Source organism: Molothrus ater, chromosome 3 (assembly GCF_012460135.2).
Source record: "Molothrus ater isolate BHLD 08-10-18 breed brown headed cowbird chromosome 3, BPBGC_Mater_1.1, whole genome shotgun sequence".
NCBI classification, from domain to species: Eukaryota; Metazoa; Chordata; class Aves; order Passeriformes; family Icteridae; genus Molothrus; species Molothrus ater.
Genome location: NC_050480.2, coordinates 108,987,745 through 109,004,615, shown reverse-complemented (window position 1 = coordinate 109,004,615; position 16,871 = coordinate 108,987,745). Strand labels below are relative to the sequence as shown.

Sequence of the window (16,871 nt, the reverse complement as noted above, 5' to 3'; positions counted from 1 at the left end):
AAAGCTGGCAATACCTGAAGATCATTTGTGACAGATTCAGCCTTGTTAGTGGTAAGAAAGAAATGTTTCATTTATTTAGAAGAACAAATATTAGAGTGCCTAAATACTGGAAAATAATTTCTTCAGTATCCCTCTTTGTGTGTAAATCACCTGTACGTGTCTAGGGGCCTACACACAAATAGGGATACTGTGGCTGCTGGACCTCACTGGGAAAATAGCTAAGTTATTCTTCCTGACCAAGGAAAAAGGAAAAAGACATGGATAAACACTCTTCCAATACAGATTGTGTGCCTCTGTGTGTGTACATACCTGCCTGAGACATAAAGACATAAAATAATAACCTCAGAAAAAGTCCTGATTGAATGGACCTTGACCCATTTTAAAATCTAAACACTATTAAAAGGCTCTTCTCCTGATAAGATTTCAGCAAGGAAACTTTTCTGCACCCCTAAAACATCTTAGTGTACAATAAGGATTGCATGTATGTCATGTGAGATCTTCACTAGGAAAACCTCTATGCAATGAATATACAGGATATTCGTGGCTCAGCTATGAGTAAAAAAAAAATCAATCAACTTTGCTCATGAGTTTGTCCATTTTTAATCATCTTCTGAGCAAGTGTAGGAGCTCACAGGTCCTCACAATCAAAGCTGGCTGTGTGTCCTATCCTGTGATGCAACAAGGATGAATGATCACTTTTTAACAAAGCTCTGTTTCCTCTCTTTGAGCTGCTCTGATGAAATACAGTTGCTATGAAGGAAAAAACACATATGTGCTTATTTTAGCTTTGCCACTTGCAGCCTTGATTATGTGATAGACAAGAGTTTTCCTGCTAAATACTTTGGTTTCCCTTCCAAATGCGAAGACTCATTTTCAAGGAGAAAAAGCTGTGAGAGCTTTGAACTTCGTTTGGATAATGGTCTAACTCTATATTAGAGAAGCAATTAGACTCTCAAGAGCAAAAGATCATTCAACAGTAAACTATTTTCTCCTCCATTTGTGAGAAAGTTTACAAACTAAGCTTTTTAAACCATGTAATAGATTTGGTCTCTGACCTATTTCCATTGTCTTAGCTAAGGGGAATGTTAAAAAAAAAGCAATCATTAAAATGGAAAACAGAGTTGCTCTCTTCAAATTCCACTATTCAGTAATTGCAGCTTTCCTTTTTAAGAGCTATGAATGTCCTTTTTACATATAAATAAGTACAATAATTTCCTTTTTAAATAAAACTTTACAATGAGAACTTGTGCTCTGAGAATGAGTACTTCACTGCAAAATAAGTGCAATGAAGTACTCATTGTTGAAAGAAATTCTCTTTGCTTATCACAGCCTATATGAAGAGAGTTGATTTTCCATGTTTTATTTGCAATGCAAAATTATTTACTTTTTGGAAGAAGAGCTACAACTTGAAAATATTATTGACTACATGCAACACACTTGAAAGTCACTGCTCCTTACTGTGTGCAGCAAACCAGGCTCTGTGAGATTTTCTTAAAGGCTATTTCCTTTTTAAAATGCATATAGGCAGTGAGAAGTATGTCTGTGGCTGAATGAGCTGGTTTGTATTACAAACTGGAAAAAAACCCACATACAAGCCAGCATTTCAGACGCAGAAGCACCCTGGGAAATCGAAATCACTATATTGACCCATACTTTTTCCCTCCCATAGTGGGTGGGACGGTGTGCTCACGTCTCTGTTTCTTTTTTTTTTTTACTATATCACCCAGATCCACGGAATTAGCCAGCTCCTCTGAAGGCAAACACTCATTATCAAGCTCTCACAGCCACCTGCTCTCCAGCAATGCCTCCAGACTTTGACACCAACATGAAGTTCAAGTTCTCGATCCTGGCGCTTCTTCTGGAAGTGATTGTCATCATTTTGTATGGGATATTTGTGGATTATGACTCAGATCCTTCTAGAATGTTATACCCACGTAAGTATTTCTGTCTAAGATCTATAGAAGCTGAAATTTCTTTAAACTGATCCTTAGCAAGATTTCTGAATAACTTATGAGACCTACTGACAAAGCTGGAAAAGAAAGTTGTGTTTTGGGGCAAGCACATTTTTCTGAGGTGTGAAAGCAGCAGGCTTCAAAGACAAATCCAATTGAGCAGATACAAAATTCTGCAAGCACCTCACTGCTGAGAAGTTTACTTTTCTGGGAGACAAGAACCTGAGAAATAGTTCTGGTGTTTGCACAGCAGGTTAAGACTTGGAGAACTGTGTATTGCTTTGAAAGAGTCCGGCATTTTCCAGAGACAGATGGAGCTGTTTCTTGCCAGATCTTCTATCATTATTAATGTATTAAATAATTAAAATTAATAGAATGTTTCATTGCAACCATCCAGGTTTGGAAAAGGTGTCTTATGAGAAATGGAAATTGAGCTGCATATGCATAACTGCTATAAAATGTTTGTGAAACCTGGACTCCAAAAAGGGCCATAGTTTTGGTGACAAGGTGGATAAGCCCCTGCCATCTTCCGAAGCAGTGGCTCCATTAGGGAGCAATGGTTTAGCCTGAGAATGTTTCTGTTGATTTGTTGCTCTGAAAATACTTGGTGAAGATCAGAAAAAGCTCCTGGCCTGAGAAAGTTACTCACATCTCTCATGCAAAGATAAGACTATTGTGAATTATTAGAAAGCAAAGAGAGCTGCAAACTGTGTTTTGCTGGTGGCATTAAAGGTTTGTTGTTCAGTTTTTTGTCTCTGAGGCCTCAATGACTTGCAGCCCCAGTTGCAATGTGCTTGATGAGAACTATAGAGTACAGAACTCCCTGCCTGCAGGTAGCACCTGTGTAACTTTGCATGTAATTTTGTAATTTTGAACCCTCTTTTTCTCTCATCCTAACTGTCCTTTCAGTGGCTGTTACAGGGGCATGTGAAATCAGGTTGGAGTAATCGTGTGTTGTGTATTCTCACAGAGAGCATTGCCTGGGTCAGAGAACAGCAAATGAGGGCATTATTCAGCTCCAGATGCAAGTCTGCTGATGGACATCAGGGGCTCATTACTCACACTTAGTTTACCCCCACTGAGGTGTGGCAGTATCCCTGAGCTATGGCACCTTGGCCTGTGCCAGAGCCCACTCTCCATGAGAGTTTGGCCATGTCAATGATGTTCATAGAGCCAAAGGAAAGTTTGGGTTGGAAGGGATCTTAAAAATCACTTCATTCCAACCCCCTGCCACCGGTAGGGACACTTTCCACTATCCCAGGTTGCTCCAAGCTCCATCCAACTTGGCCTTGGACACTTCCAGGGATGGGGCAGCCACAGCTTCACTGGGAACTCTCTACCAGGGCCTCCCCACCCTCACAGGGAAGAATTTCTTCCTAATACACAATGTAATTCTCTCCTCTTTTAATTTAAAACTGTTTCCTCTAGTCTTATCTTTACCTGCCCATTTAAGAAGCCACTCTCCCACTTTTTCATAAGCCCCTTTAAGTACTAGAAGGTACTTTAAGGTCTCCTCAGAGCCTTGTCCACGCTGAACAAATGAATCTCTCTTAGCTGGAGTAATATTAAACTATCCCAATTGTATTGAACTATCCAAGTTCCTAAATTAAGTCTAGACAGTGTATTGGGAATTACTCTTGGTCCACTGTCACCCAGGAGGTGATTGCTGGCCTAGGTAAAAGTTATGCCAAAACCCACATGAATAGTTTGACAGCACAGGTAATGGTACTAACACTACAATACAGATCTTCAAATGTAACCTACCCAGTTAGAGATCACCTATGCTTATTTCTTCATTAATATCAGTGTCTAAAAAGTGTGGGAGGAATTTCCTGCTGTCTCCCACGTCTCCCTGCACAGACAGTGTAAGACTGTGTTATTCCTGCACGCTTGTCCCTTGGCTGCCCACACCATTGACCTGTGAGCAGCCTTCTGGAATGGTTTGGGCTCCTGCAAACTGGCCCCTTGACCTCCTGGCTTTAGGAATAGCATGGATAAGAGACTACTCTAAGGTGGGAATAGTGTTTTAGGAGAGAAGAACATATATTTCTTTTGGCCAGGTTGTTCAGATTACCACTAGATACATAAACCAAGCAAACACCACTGATGTCATATTGATTTTTTAGATATTGGCCTCACAGAGGTCATCTCCAATAAAGACTGGGAAAAAAGTAGATTTTCACAATACCTATATTTTCACTTCTAGGACCTCTTACTCTCAAATTTACCTGTATAAAGTGCAATCAAAAATACAGTTTGCCTGAGGACTTGGCAGAAATTTAATGCTATGGTTGTATAGGTGTATTAGGAAGTATCTTGAGCCAGGACTTCCCTTGAGTCCCTAAATGATGGGTTCAAACTGCTTCCCATGCTATGCCTTAGGATGTTATCCCATCTGTATCTCAGAGATTTAGTTCTTTTGTACAGGAGGTAATTTATATTCTCAGGACTACAGTGCAAGGCCTGACTTTGTATGCCTTAGACACCTCAGCACCATGAATTCAAGCTGTTTCAGTGGTTTTGGACAGAAGAAAACTAAAAATAATAGTGGAGGATCAGCATAGCTTTGCACTCAGGTAAGGTGGGCTAAGCTGAGATCATTCCCAAAGCATAGCTTTGCACTTTATCTATTTCTGGCGGGTACAAAAACTGGCATGGAAAACTGGATGGACAATTTCAGGTGTTTTGTGCCACTGGAATGGGAGAACAAAGGGGTATGATGGTTCTTAGAGCACTGCAAGAGGATTTCTTTCATGTTGGCATCCTATTTGCATTGTCCTGTGAGCATCCATGACTCCTGGCTTAGGAAAACTTATGCATGCCTCTTGTTCAGGGTTCTATGGTTTACAACTCTAGGCCAAGCAAGATCAGTTCTAGAGTATGTCACAAGCATCTTTGTGTTGAGACTGACCACCTTGCAGTGGAGGTAATATGCTGCTCTTGGCCAGCCTTGCAGAATTCTGTGCAGTGGCTTTGTCCAGGATCTGCTGGAGTGTTTTTCCCAATCTTTATTTTCCTCTCTCCCAGAAGTGCCAGATATTGTCAAACATAACTAGTTACTGAAACAGTTCAGTTCAAATCATCTGTTTTCTTCATCATTTAAAGTCACGCCAGACCTACTCTTTAAAATCATGCATAAAGGACAGTTAAAGTTTAAGGTACAGGCTAAACTAGAAGGAATTTGTTCTCAACACCCATGAATTAACCTAGTTTTAACCAGGACTTTAAACCATTTGTGTTAATAAGTCCAGATAGCTTTAAAATGTCCAGCCTGAAGTGGAAGCAAAAGGGCTGGAGAGGTTTGTGAACCACCTGCATTTTTATAGAATCACAGAATGGCCTGGGTTGGAAAGGACCTGAAAGTTTATCACCTAATCCCAAGCCAACCAACAATGCTGTTTCTTAAATGCAAAGTAAAAGCTCTTACTGCTATTTCAGTGCTAGGGCAGGGCTGGAATATGACACTGCAAATATAAAGGAGTTTATTAGGAATACCCACTAAATTCTTATACTTCTGGGCCCTCTTTTGGCCAAAGTTGGTAATGCAAAAATGAGGAATACTTCAAGTGATGGGAATTGCAACTTCAAGCCAAAAGTTACACTAACCAGCTCATGTTTCTCATGCTTATTGGCATGCAAGAGCAATTAAATAAAAATTTTTAAAAACAGTATATCTACACTGGAGGTTCTTACTAATAGTGAAATCAGACAAAAAATTGCAATAGAAAAAAAGTTGCAATTAAAAAAAAAAAGTCCTGTAATTGGACTCAAACCTGTCTGGTTTAGAGTCAATTAAATCACATAAGGCCTTAAAGTAAAAAAACATTTTAAAATATAAAGTATCCACGTTGTGGTGATAAGCTCAGTTTGTAGTAAAAGCATAAAGAACAAAATTTAAGTAATAACTTTATAAAGTAGAAAAATAACTAACCATATTTTAACAAAACTCATATTTCAAAAAGCAACCAAATATTTGAAGGAAGACTAATGGTGTGTTGATTACCTATATTAATTTTTAAATTTAAACTTAGTCTTAAAATTAACATTTTTTTATCCATGTAAAAAGATCAATGTCTCTGACAGTAATTTTTAGGGATTCCAAGGATTCCTTTGCACTGGGACACCTAGCACTCACCCAAACAAATACTATGTACAATTTTGGAGTTAGTCAGAACACACTGGCTCTGACCACCTTGATGGGAAGGGGAACAAAACTCTCCTGTAAAGACATGAATCTGTGATGATGTTCCAGGTAGCTTCACAAAGAGAGGACAGTGACAGACACAAGTAAATTTGCAAGTATAGAGATCCAGTGGCTTTCCATAATGATATAGGAATCAATATAATCAATAATTAGGTGCGGCATTTTCCAGACATTCCATTTTCAGCTGGCAGACTGGTGATGAAGTGGGAAGAATGGATCACAAGCATGACTGGAGTTTGGAACTCTTGTCTACTCAAGCTGCCTTTGTCCCCATTTTCTCACCCTTCTCAGTCACTCTTCACAGTCTCTACACAGATGTGTTTTGCCTTCAGACTTTCAGGATGTCCATGTGATGATATTTGTTGGATTTGGCTTCCTGATGACCTTTCTGAAGAAATATGGATTCAGCAGTGTTGGTTTCAACATGCTCATTGCCGCCTTCGGTCTCCAGTGGGGAATCCTGATGCAAGGATTTTGGCATATGGAAAGAGGGAAAATTTCTGTTAACATCGAAAGGTATGTGTGAATTCACAAAAATTGATATTTCTCTGCCTAAAGATATCAGGAGAAGCCATAAACCACAACATCTATGGGGTCAGACTTAACCTGAATTTCATTAAGCCTTACTGTGCACCTCTCCACATCCTTCTGCCCTTCACCTCTGCGGGGGCCACTCCTGGTGCACTGGGCCAAAGTTTGTGAAGAAATTTGAGGTTTTATCTTGCGTGTGGGAGGTGTGGGTCCTGTAGAGAGATTGCTTTGAATCTCTGAAGCTGTGGAAGATTTCCAGCAGTAGCACAGCACATCCTGCACCCAGCAGGTATGGAGGGATCTGTCTTTCCATGACACATGGGGTCACAGAAGAAAGGCTGGAGCAGCAAGTCTGTGCACTCACAAGGTTTGCTCTTACTTCTCAAGGAAGGATGTCCATGAGCATCATATTCCAGCAGGGTCTGAACACCAATCACAGAATTAGAGACCTCATGGGCAATGTCTCTAAACACATTTAATGCCCCTCCTCTTCACCTGTCCTGCCTCTACCAAGGTCTCAGAGTGTTTTCCACATCTGCAGTTCTGTTTTCTGAGACAACTTGTAAACACTTTTGAAATTAACAGCGTCAGAACATTACTGAGGGGAAAGAAGGAATGATACAAGTAGCTTCCTAATGCTTACAGGCAGGCATCTCTAGAGGGACCCAGAGGTTAGTGCCTCTCTGTGCTCTAAGTTTTTGATCAATTTCTGGTTTGATTTACCTTTGCCAATCCCCAAAACACATTAACACTGGTCCTGCCTGACAGCTTATGCAAAGATGATGCACAGAGACAGACAGGTGTGCAAGGCTTCCAGGATTATATAAACCATCTGAACAAAGACCTCACCGTCATCTTTCAAGCCTAGGTGGCAGTCAGGGGCAGTCAGGGCTGGAAATTGAGAGGCTGGAACATGTCCAGAGGGCAAAGGAGCTGGAGAAGAGTCTGGAGCACAGGTCTGATGAGGAGCAGCCAAGAGAGCTGGAAAGGGGCTCATCCTGGAGAAAAGGAGGCTCATGGGGGACCTTCTGGCTCTGCACAACTCCCTGACAGGAGGGGACAGCCAGGGGGAAGTCAGGCTCTGCTCCCTCTGCACAAATGAGTGACAGGACAAGAAGGAATAGCCTGAAGTGACAAGAAGAAATCACACCAAGTGAGGTTTGGTTGGATATTAGGAAAAATCTCTTCACAGAAAGGGTGGTCAGGCACTGGAACAGGCTGCCCAGGGAAGCTGTGGAGTCATCAGCCCTGGAAGTGCTTTTAAAAACCTGCAGATGTGGCACTGAGGGACATGGTTTAGTGGTGGACTTGGCAGTGCAGGGTAAAATGGTCTTAGAGATCTTTTCCAATCTAAATGACTCTGTGATTGGACTCAATAGCCCCAGAGACCTTTTCCAACCTAAATGACTCTGTGATTCCATGACATCCCTGCATATCCCCATACACTTCTCTTCTGCCTTTACATCATAATTCCAACCAGCTAAGCACATGGTGTATGCAGGAAGAAACCTTCTACACTTACCCTTCACTAGCTGGTAAGACCCTTACAAATCCATTTGGAAAGGTTTGATTTCATTTTTATCCATGAAGATGAACTTGATAATTTTGTATCTGAAGAGTTAAAGCTCTATAATTTTAATGATATAATTTTAATGGCATGTTAGGTAACAGCTAAAAACAGCTTTTAAACTTATTTTCTTTTATTTTTGTGTTTTGGGTTTTTGTTTTTGTTTTCTTTTGCTTGACTTCAGCATGATAAATGCAGACTTCAGTACAGCAACTGCTTTGATTTCATTTGGAGCACTCCTGGGGAAAACAAGTCCCATTCAGATGCTGATCCTGACTCTTCTGGAGATCACAATGTTTGCATGCAATGAACATCTAGTTACCAAAGTATTCAAGGTACAGCTATTTAGCAATCATTGTTTTCTCTTTATAACAAATGCTTTCACTTTTTAATACTTCCAGTTTGCTTATGCTAGGCTCTTATTTCTACCACAGAATTAAACCATTAAGTCCTCCAGACTTCTCGTTCATCAGACCCCTGTCTTTATGCTGTATAAAGTCTCTGGCATTATTTTTGGTCCCTGTTACAGGCCACAGATGTTGGAGCTTCGATGACTATCCATGCTTTTGGAGCTTATTTTGGTTTGGCTGCAGCTTTCGTCTTGTACCGTCCTGGTCTGACAAACAAACATGATAATGATGAATCCACCTATCACTCAGACATGTTTGCCATGATTGGTAAGTGAAGTAATATCAAAAGCTGATCAGCTCTTCATCCCTCTCCCATCCCTATTTTTTTCTGATTACCTATTATTATGCTACATTATTTTTCCTAAGTACATTTCTGGAGGCAAATTCCTTTTACTCTCATGCATGCACCATATTTACAGTGGCACACATATTTTTACCGTTTTTCCTTGCTTCCAAGGATGGAAAGATCAGATAAAATATATGTTTTCACTGTGCATTAGTGGTGACTTCCTTTCTGTTAAATCTTGTACTTTTCAGCAGTACTTCCAAAGAAATTGTCCATAATTAAAATGATTGAGTTGTGCCTGTCATGGTAATGAATATCAGAAACCATATATCTATCTGTCCTTGAGAACTGTTCACAGACCAATTCACCAGCTAAAACTTTCATTGTATTGATAGATGATAAAGGATTTGCATGTGAATTGTGTTGCCCCTGTCTCCTGCTCTGGCCGGGGCTTCACAGTGGTGGTGAGCTCTGACAGTGAGAGGGGCATTACAAGGGGTCATTAAAGCCTTCCAGCAAGACTTGACAAGAGACCATGTGTCAGTATCCCAGCTGCCAGTGTCAGAAAAGCTTCTGCATATTCTATTATTTCTTCCAGAATTTTGGCTATTCCATGTTTCTCATTAATCGTCATCCTCATTTCTTTGTAGCTCTGATGTACTTGCCCTTGTGACTAAACAGCTTTTGCTTTGTTTTGACTTCTACTCATGCAGGTACCCTGTTCCTTTGGCTTTTTTGGCCCAGTTTTAACTCTGCCATTGCAGAAGCCCAGGTTACAGCCATTATCAACACTTACTACTCCTTGGCTGCCTGTACCATCGTAACATTCGCCCTCTCCAGCTTGGTGGATAAAAGAGGCAAATTCAGTATGGTAAGAATCACATCATAACCCCTCTTAAATCGAGTCAACCCTCTCCAATAAGGATGAGTAGGCAGATTCCCAGTGTCCATCTATCTGTCCACCATCTGGAGCCTTTCCTCATACTATGGCCACAATTAGAGATATTTTACTTGTAAAACCTTAAAGTCTAATTAGAAGTGGCTGAGAGAGCTGGCGGGGCTTAAGAGAAAATGAGGCTCAGGAAGGATCTTCTCACTCTCTACAACTCCCTGAGGAGGAAATGTTCAACCAGGTGGGGCCTGGTCTCCTCTTCAAATACCAAATGACAGCATGAGCCTCAAGTTGCACCAGGGCAGATTTAGACTGGATATTAGGAGAAATTTCTTCACAGAAAGGGTTGGAAAGCAGTGTAGTGGACTGGGAACATGTTGGTTGTACTGGTTTGATAGTTGGATTTATTAATTTCAAAGGTCTCTTCCAGCCTTAATGATTCTGTGATGATTCTCTCTCGTTTACAGAACCTGCTGGACCATAGAGACATTAGTCCAGTGTTCAGGTGGATTTTCAAATCTTATTCCAGAGTTCCTACTTGAGTTTCCTTATTACAACAGCTAAAATAGGTCTCTCAAGGAAATGAGCCATTCTCTGGAAATCTCAGTGCATCTCCACTGTGGTGGTGTTCACAGGGGTCCCAGGACGAGAGAAGAGACGAGAATCTTGACTCCATGTTTCAGAAGGCTGATTTATTATTTTATGATATATATTATATTAAAAGAAAATGATATATTAAAACGATACTAAAAGAATAGAAGAAAGGATTTCACCAGAAGGCTAGCAAGGAAAGGAATGGAATGATAATAAAATCTTGTGACTGACCAGACAGTCCAAGACAGCTGGACTGTGATTGACCATTAATTAAAAACAACCACATGAGACCAATCAAAGATCTACCTGTCGCATTCCACAGCAGCAGAAAATTATTGTTTACATTTTGTTTCTGAGGCCTCTCAGCTTCTCAGGAGAAAAATCCTAGCAAAAGGATTTTTCATAAAATATGTCCGTGACATGCCACAACAGACAAAACCAAATCAGCTTCTGTCCCCTTGCCCTAAAATCCAGCTCAGTGTTCATCCACTCCTTTCCAGCAGCTGCAGTTATTTGTCTGAGCCCAGCACGTGCAAGAGAGCCTTCAGAGGCACTCAGCCCTAAAACAAGCCACTGCTCCTCCTGTGTCACCTCTGCCTTGCTCTGTGTCCCCTCTGCAGGTTCTCATTCAAAATGCCACCCTGGCAGGAGGTGTAGCAGTGGGTACCTGTGCTGACCTGGAAATCCACCCTTTTTCTGCCATGTTCATTGGGGTCATTGCTGGAATTGTGTCTGTCCTTGGGTTCCAGTTCCTGACTGTAAGTACTGGGGACCCAGCTCTGCTCCCATTTTTTATTTCTCTTTGGCTTTCCTGGAGCTCCCTTGGTTTGCTACAAAGGGAGGATAGATACAGTAAATCCAGGTAATGGTGACTTTTATTAATGATTTGATTCTCGCACTTCTGCTCTTTCTTTTGCATACCATCTAGAGATCATAGAAAACCATAAACTCACTATAAACTTCCCATTTCCCCTCATTTCAGCCTGTGATGGCATCCAAGTTGAGAATTCAAGACACTTGTGGAGTTCATAACTTACATGGTTTACCTGGAATTCTGGGGGGTATTGCTGGCATCGTAGTGACTGCGATAAAATTGGAAACTAGGTGAGTTATAGAGAGAAGAGAGAAAAGTTTTTTGATTTTTGAAGGTCTATTATTTTTGCTACCTTATTTGGATTATGATTTTTTTTCAGAAATGCATCACTGATTTGATGTCAGGCATTGTATTCTCATTTAATTTGGGTTCTTCTTGATCTCCTGCCTTTAACACACTGTTTAAATGCCAAGCTTGTTACAGACTAAAGGCTCAAATAAAAATAAATAAATTAAAACATCAAAAAGAAACAGCACACTGAACCATTCAAACATAGAAAAACCTTTATTATGACTCTACAACTGCACTGGTGGTATTTGTAAGATTTTAAAAAAAAATCAAGGCAAAATGGCTTTTTTCCACTAGCTCGTAAGACTCCAAAAAGAGGAAATGCTGGTTGTTTTGACAACAGGGAGTATTCTCTAATGGCTTACAGGACATTAATAACCTTCTCAAAGAACTTGTTTTCAACTGTAGCCTAAAAGAACGTTTAAGTCATGACTTCTGTCTTGTGTACAGCAATGGCAGGATTTGTGGGACTCAATGTTCTTGGAGATCTTTTCCAACCATAAAGATTCTAGGATATTTTCCTATCAGTCACCTTGTCCAGCATGCAGCAAGTACAAGTTGTAAGACTGATCATCAGTCTCAAAGTGTAGCAATTTTTTGATGGGCAATGGTTTGGTTTTCTACCCTTTTCAGGAATGGTCACACTCTTACTCCTGCCATGCAGGCTGCTGCCCTGGGAAGTACACTTGCAATTGCAATTGTGGGAGGAGCACTCACAGGTCAGTGTGATGCTTATAGTGACTAAAAATATATGTGAATTTAGAGGCTTCTCCATGGAGAACTTAATGTACCAACAATTTTGTGTGACTAATACAAAATTGAAATAATGGGTCCCAATGCCAGAAACTCAAATATGGAAAAACAGTTCTCCAATGTTTTTGTCTTCAAATGAAGTTCAGGTTTGTCAGGAAGAATTTCTTCATTGAAAGGGTGGTCAGGCATTGGAAGGGGCTTCTCTGGGATGTGGTGGAGTCCCCATCCCTGAAGGTGTCCAAGGAGTGACAGGGATGTGGTACTCAGGGCTCTGGTCTGGTTGACAAAGATGGTGCTTGGACTAGGATTGGACCTGATAATCTTGGAGGTTTTTCACAACCTAAATGTTTCTATGATTCTGTGATTCTATATACCTCACTGAATACATGGTCCGAAGATACTGGGTTTTATATTTATAAGAATAAAAAGGTGTTGTTCTGGAAGGAATTCTTCTCCAGTTTTAGACACTTCAAATTCTGAGCAGAAACTAGTCTGAGATCAAGACCTACTCAATGAGGTGTCACACATTTCCATGTGTTTGTGAATACTTCCAAACAAACAAACAGAAAATCATGCTGAAATAGAATATTTTGGTCTGTAATCTGGTCAATTAAAAGCAAGCTGTTATTTATGCTCTTATTTATGTTTGTATGAAGAAATCTGCATCACCTCTAAGAATAATTGACCTGATGTCCCCAGGATGGTTGAGCATTTCTGTAGATGAGGAAATCAGTCAGAAAACTTATCTGGATGTCTAGGGCACATCTGAGGGATATTCTTTGGTCATTTTCTTCATTTTTTAAACCTCTGATGCTGGTTTTCCTGCAGGTGCTATTCTAAAGATCCCCTTCTTGGGACAAGTATCTGACCAGAACTGCTTTGATGACTCTGCTTATTGGGAGGTAAGACACAACTCCTTTTATTTTCATTATATTGGAGGATGTACAGTCACTGCAGCCTCGCTCTCCTGGGCTTTGTGGTTTGCACACATGAGTCAGAAAGGCTGCCTCTTCAAAATTCAAAAATCCTGCTCTACCTCAATTTATCAAGGCCAGGCGAACCTTCAGGATAATTTTTGGCCTTCTTAGGTAATCATGCCTTTTGTATTGGACTCACCTTGAACAAAAAGCAGAAATAGAGACAACAAATTGATATCACAGTGGAGCCCTTTATCTCTCTCTTATGTGCTCACTGTATCAGGTATCCTCTTCCTTATCAGAGACTGATGACATATTCTTAATTTAGGCAATCTGAACTTTATCATTTTATGCCAGGACAAACCCAAAAAGGCAAGGGAAGAATATATAATATACATTCCTTGTAAATAAAATGTGAAGTTAAAGGAAATTTTATTCATTTTTTTCAATAAATTAAACATCTTTTTCTATGAAGAAAAACCCTGAGTTCATCCCTCAGTATCCAGAATTGATGGCTCATGTCAGGCTGTGTCAATGTTAATAAACAGACATATATTATATACAAATAGAATTACATTTTTGGCACACTTTAGTCTTCTTTTATGGCAAAAGCAAATCTATATATCCTTAACTGAGCTCTTCTTTGTTTTTCATGGCAGGTTCCAGAGGAGGAGACAGTGCCTGAAATTCACTCCAGCCACCGTGATGAGCACAGCAGATTTGAAGCTGCCATGTAGAAAAATAATTAATCTGCAGCATTTGTCCTAATGATGCTCTTTTCTGTTTCTAATGCTAAGAAACAATGAAACAAGAACCAAGTATTGTCCCAGCCACACCAGATTTTCAAGGAAAGGCTGAAGATATGTATATTTTTGTAAAAGAAAACAAGTTTGATTTTAGATTACTTAGTCATTATACCAAGCTCAGGTGAATAAATTAGGTCCTTCAAATATATTTGTTCATCAGAAAAAGGCACCACAAATTGCTCTTTAAAATTATCTATATTTTATCTTTTGTTGTCACTGACAACAATATAGCTGTTTTAATAAACTTTAGGTTTCAAGATTATTACAGGACAATATATTTAATTGTGAGACTTCTGAGTTACATCCTTCAACTGTATAGGGGTAATCAAGAGGAAATTAATTTATATTTTTATATGGACTCGAACAAACTTTCACCAGAGTATCCCAGCTTACATCTTTGAGAAAGTGTGTTGTCCTGTTCTCTGATGGAGGAGAAAGCATGCTGTATTTTGAAGCTTGATTATGACGGGAAGAAAAATGTTGAAATAATTCTTATGTCAAAGCACAGAATACAGTGATTGATAAGGCAATATGAGTATCAAGATTCATTGTTAATATGTTTATTGAAAGGGAAAAGAAAGTGAAATTGTAAAAAATTCATTATTGTCATAGATCTATTTATTTATTGTCATAGATTTAGTTAGTTTCAAGGACATAATAAGGGAACTGAGTAGGAGCTATGAAAACCAAGTGATTGCATAATAGATTTTATTCTATTCAACAGTAATAAGTGGATTGTAGCAGTGTTAATGTCAAGAAATATAACCTGAACTAATGCCAGCTCCAGAAAAACATGAGTTGTTTGGAACTGATTGGAAAGAAATTATGTTCAACCTGCAGAAGACTCGGCAGAGAGCTTCCATGGGGCGAGTCACTGACTCTGAAGTCACTTTCTCCTAAAAGAAGTGAAAGCGAAAAGAAGAAAACTGAAGCTAAATTAAGGGAAATTAACTTCATCAGAGAAGTGGTGACAGCAGCTGCTCAGTTCAGAGACAAAAACTGAGGTGTCTGAAGGAACTCCATGAGGTGCCTTGATGCATGGGATAATCCACTGAGAGACAATGGATGGGAAGTGGAACTCAAGCAGAAGGAACACAGTGCCTCAATCCATCATTCATGGAAAGCTACTGCTGATGTCTGAATAACAGGCCAAAGAGGGTGAACTTTCAACCTTTTTTTTAATACTAGGATCTTATTTCAAGTCTTACTTATCAGACTTAAGGGAAAAATTCCTCTCATATAAAATGGCACATACATTTTCATTTCTGCTCATGTATTTTTCCTTGAAAATATTTAGAAAGATACTAGGTAGGGCTGTCCCATATGTTATACCTGCTGTATACTGCTACATATGTCAGATTTCTATCCATTAATAAAAATACATTTGTTGTATCACACTTTAGTCCAGATAAGCTCTTTTGCAGATGTGCAATGACTGACTCTTTTCTACCTTGTTGGCTGTAAGATGAACTTTATCCTCTCAAAGCTGTCACACATTCATTTTTGTAAAAATTGGGGAAGCATTTAACAATGTAAATATTGCATTTGTAAAAATTTTAGAAGTATTTTGTGCATACTTTATGAAGTATTGAAGTACTTGAAAAATATTCCATCTCTGATCAGCCTGTAAAAATCTTATCTTCAATACATGAATTTCACCCCTCAAATTCCTGCTTGGGAGTTCAGAGGGTCTTTCATTCACCTTAAAGCAGGTGAGGTAATTTCACTAGTTTTGAGTGCTGACCACACAGGAATACCTGAGTGAGGAAGCATCACCCACTGGCAGTAAATTAATAATTTGAATTATAGAATCCTTAAGGTTGGAAGATACTTCCAAGATCATCAAGTCCAACCTTGGATGGATTCTCATCATGGCCAGTAAACCACATTGAGAATGCTATGTCTACTCACTTCTTGAACACTTCCAGGGATGGTGAGTCCCCTGCTTCCCTGGGGAGCCTGTTCCAGTGTTTAACCACTCTTCTAGTGAATAATTTTTTCCTAATATCCAACTTAATCCTTCCCTGGTGATTGATGCCCTCAATAATGCATTTAGGGGTTCTTTTAAAATCCAAAAGGGAAAAAATGAACTATACATTTTTGTTCTCCAGTTCTCCTTATAATCTTTCCATAGTAATCCATACCCTCATCCTCTCAGTATTCATTGTCCCCAAACTTCTTTTTCAGAAGATTCCTCTCCCAGAGAAATCAGTCCCTTAGGGTCTTTCAAAAAAACAGAGTAAGGAGATGAATCCCTTTGTTTAACCAGAGCTTTAAATGTTGGGTTTTTTTTTCCATGTGACTGTGCCCTTGAAGTATACTACTTGTTTCTCCAAAGGTTTTTTACCCTAATTGCTCACATCCACATTGCAAATGCCAGTAGCATTTGGTTCTCTGGCTTAGGGCATTTTCTTTGATTGGTTATTTCTCAATTAATCAAAGCTTTGAATACCTTGAATCAGCAAAGCTTCATTAATAATTAGTTGCAACTTCTGTGCAATACATGACTGGATGCTTAAAAGACAAAAGCTGAAATTATTTTACTAAAACCCTTTTGTTCTTCCACGAGGAAGCCTTACACTGGCAGGAAAGGAAAGTAAGAGTTAAACAAGACATGGAGTGAAGGATGAGCTTAAAGGATGGGACTGAAAAGTCAACAAAAGTTAAAGTACAACTACCTTAAATTTGAGGCTCATGATCATCAGCATTTCTTTTCTTTCTCATAAAAGACTGGCAATGTTTTATCCCTTCCAACAACCATTCAACACTCTTCCTGTCATACCTTTGTTCTTGCATT

At 39.5% G+C, this 16,871-nt stretch overlaps 1 protein-coding gene across 1 annotated transcript; it reads left to right on the top strand.

The window, feature by feature from the left end:
• The first annotated feature begins 1,763 nt into the window (after positions 1-1,763).
• RHAG (Rh associated glycoprotein) lies at positions 1,764-15,471 on the top strand. Its single transcript, XM_036381426.2, has 10 exons — positions 1,764-1,934; positions 6,489-6,672; positions 8,439-8,589; positions 8,784-8,931; positions 9,664-9,821; positions 11,057-11,194; positions 11,419-11,540; positions 12,232-12,317; positions 13,180-13,253; positions 13,928-15,471. The coding sequence occupies exons 1-10, from the start codon at positions 1,802-1,804 to the stop codon at positions 14,003-14,005; spliced, it is 1,272 nt and encodes a 423-aa protein (XP_036237319.1). The 5' UTR covers positions 1,764-1,801; the 3' UTR covers positions 14,006-15,471.
• The last annotated feature ends 1,400 nt before the right edge of the window (positions 15,472-16,871 follow it).

What these genes read in the sequence shown, in the direction of transcription:
- RHAG (XM_036381426.2), top strand. Translation starts at nt 1,802, where the DNA reads ATGCCTCCAGACTTTGACACCAACATGAAGTTCAAGTTCTCGATCCTG. An exon ending in AAAGAGGCAAATTCAGTATG is followed by an intron (nt 9,822 to 11,056) that starts GTAAGAATCACA and finishes TCCCCTCTGCAG; the next exon opens with GTTCTCATTCAAAATGCCAC. An exon ending in GCGATAAAATTGGAAACTAG is followed by an intron (nt 11,541 to 12,231) that starts GTGAGTTATAGA and finishes TACCCTTTTCAG; the next exon opens with GAATGGTCACACTCTTACTC.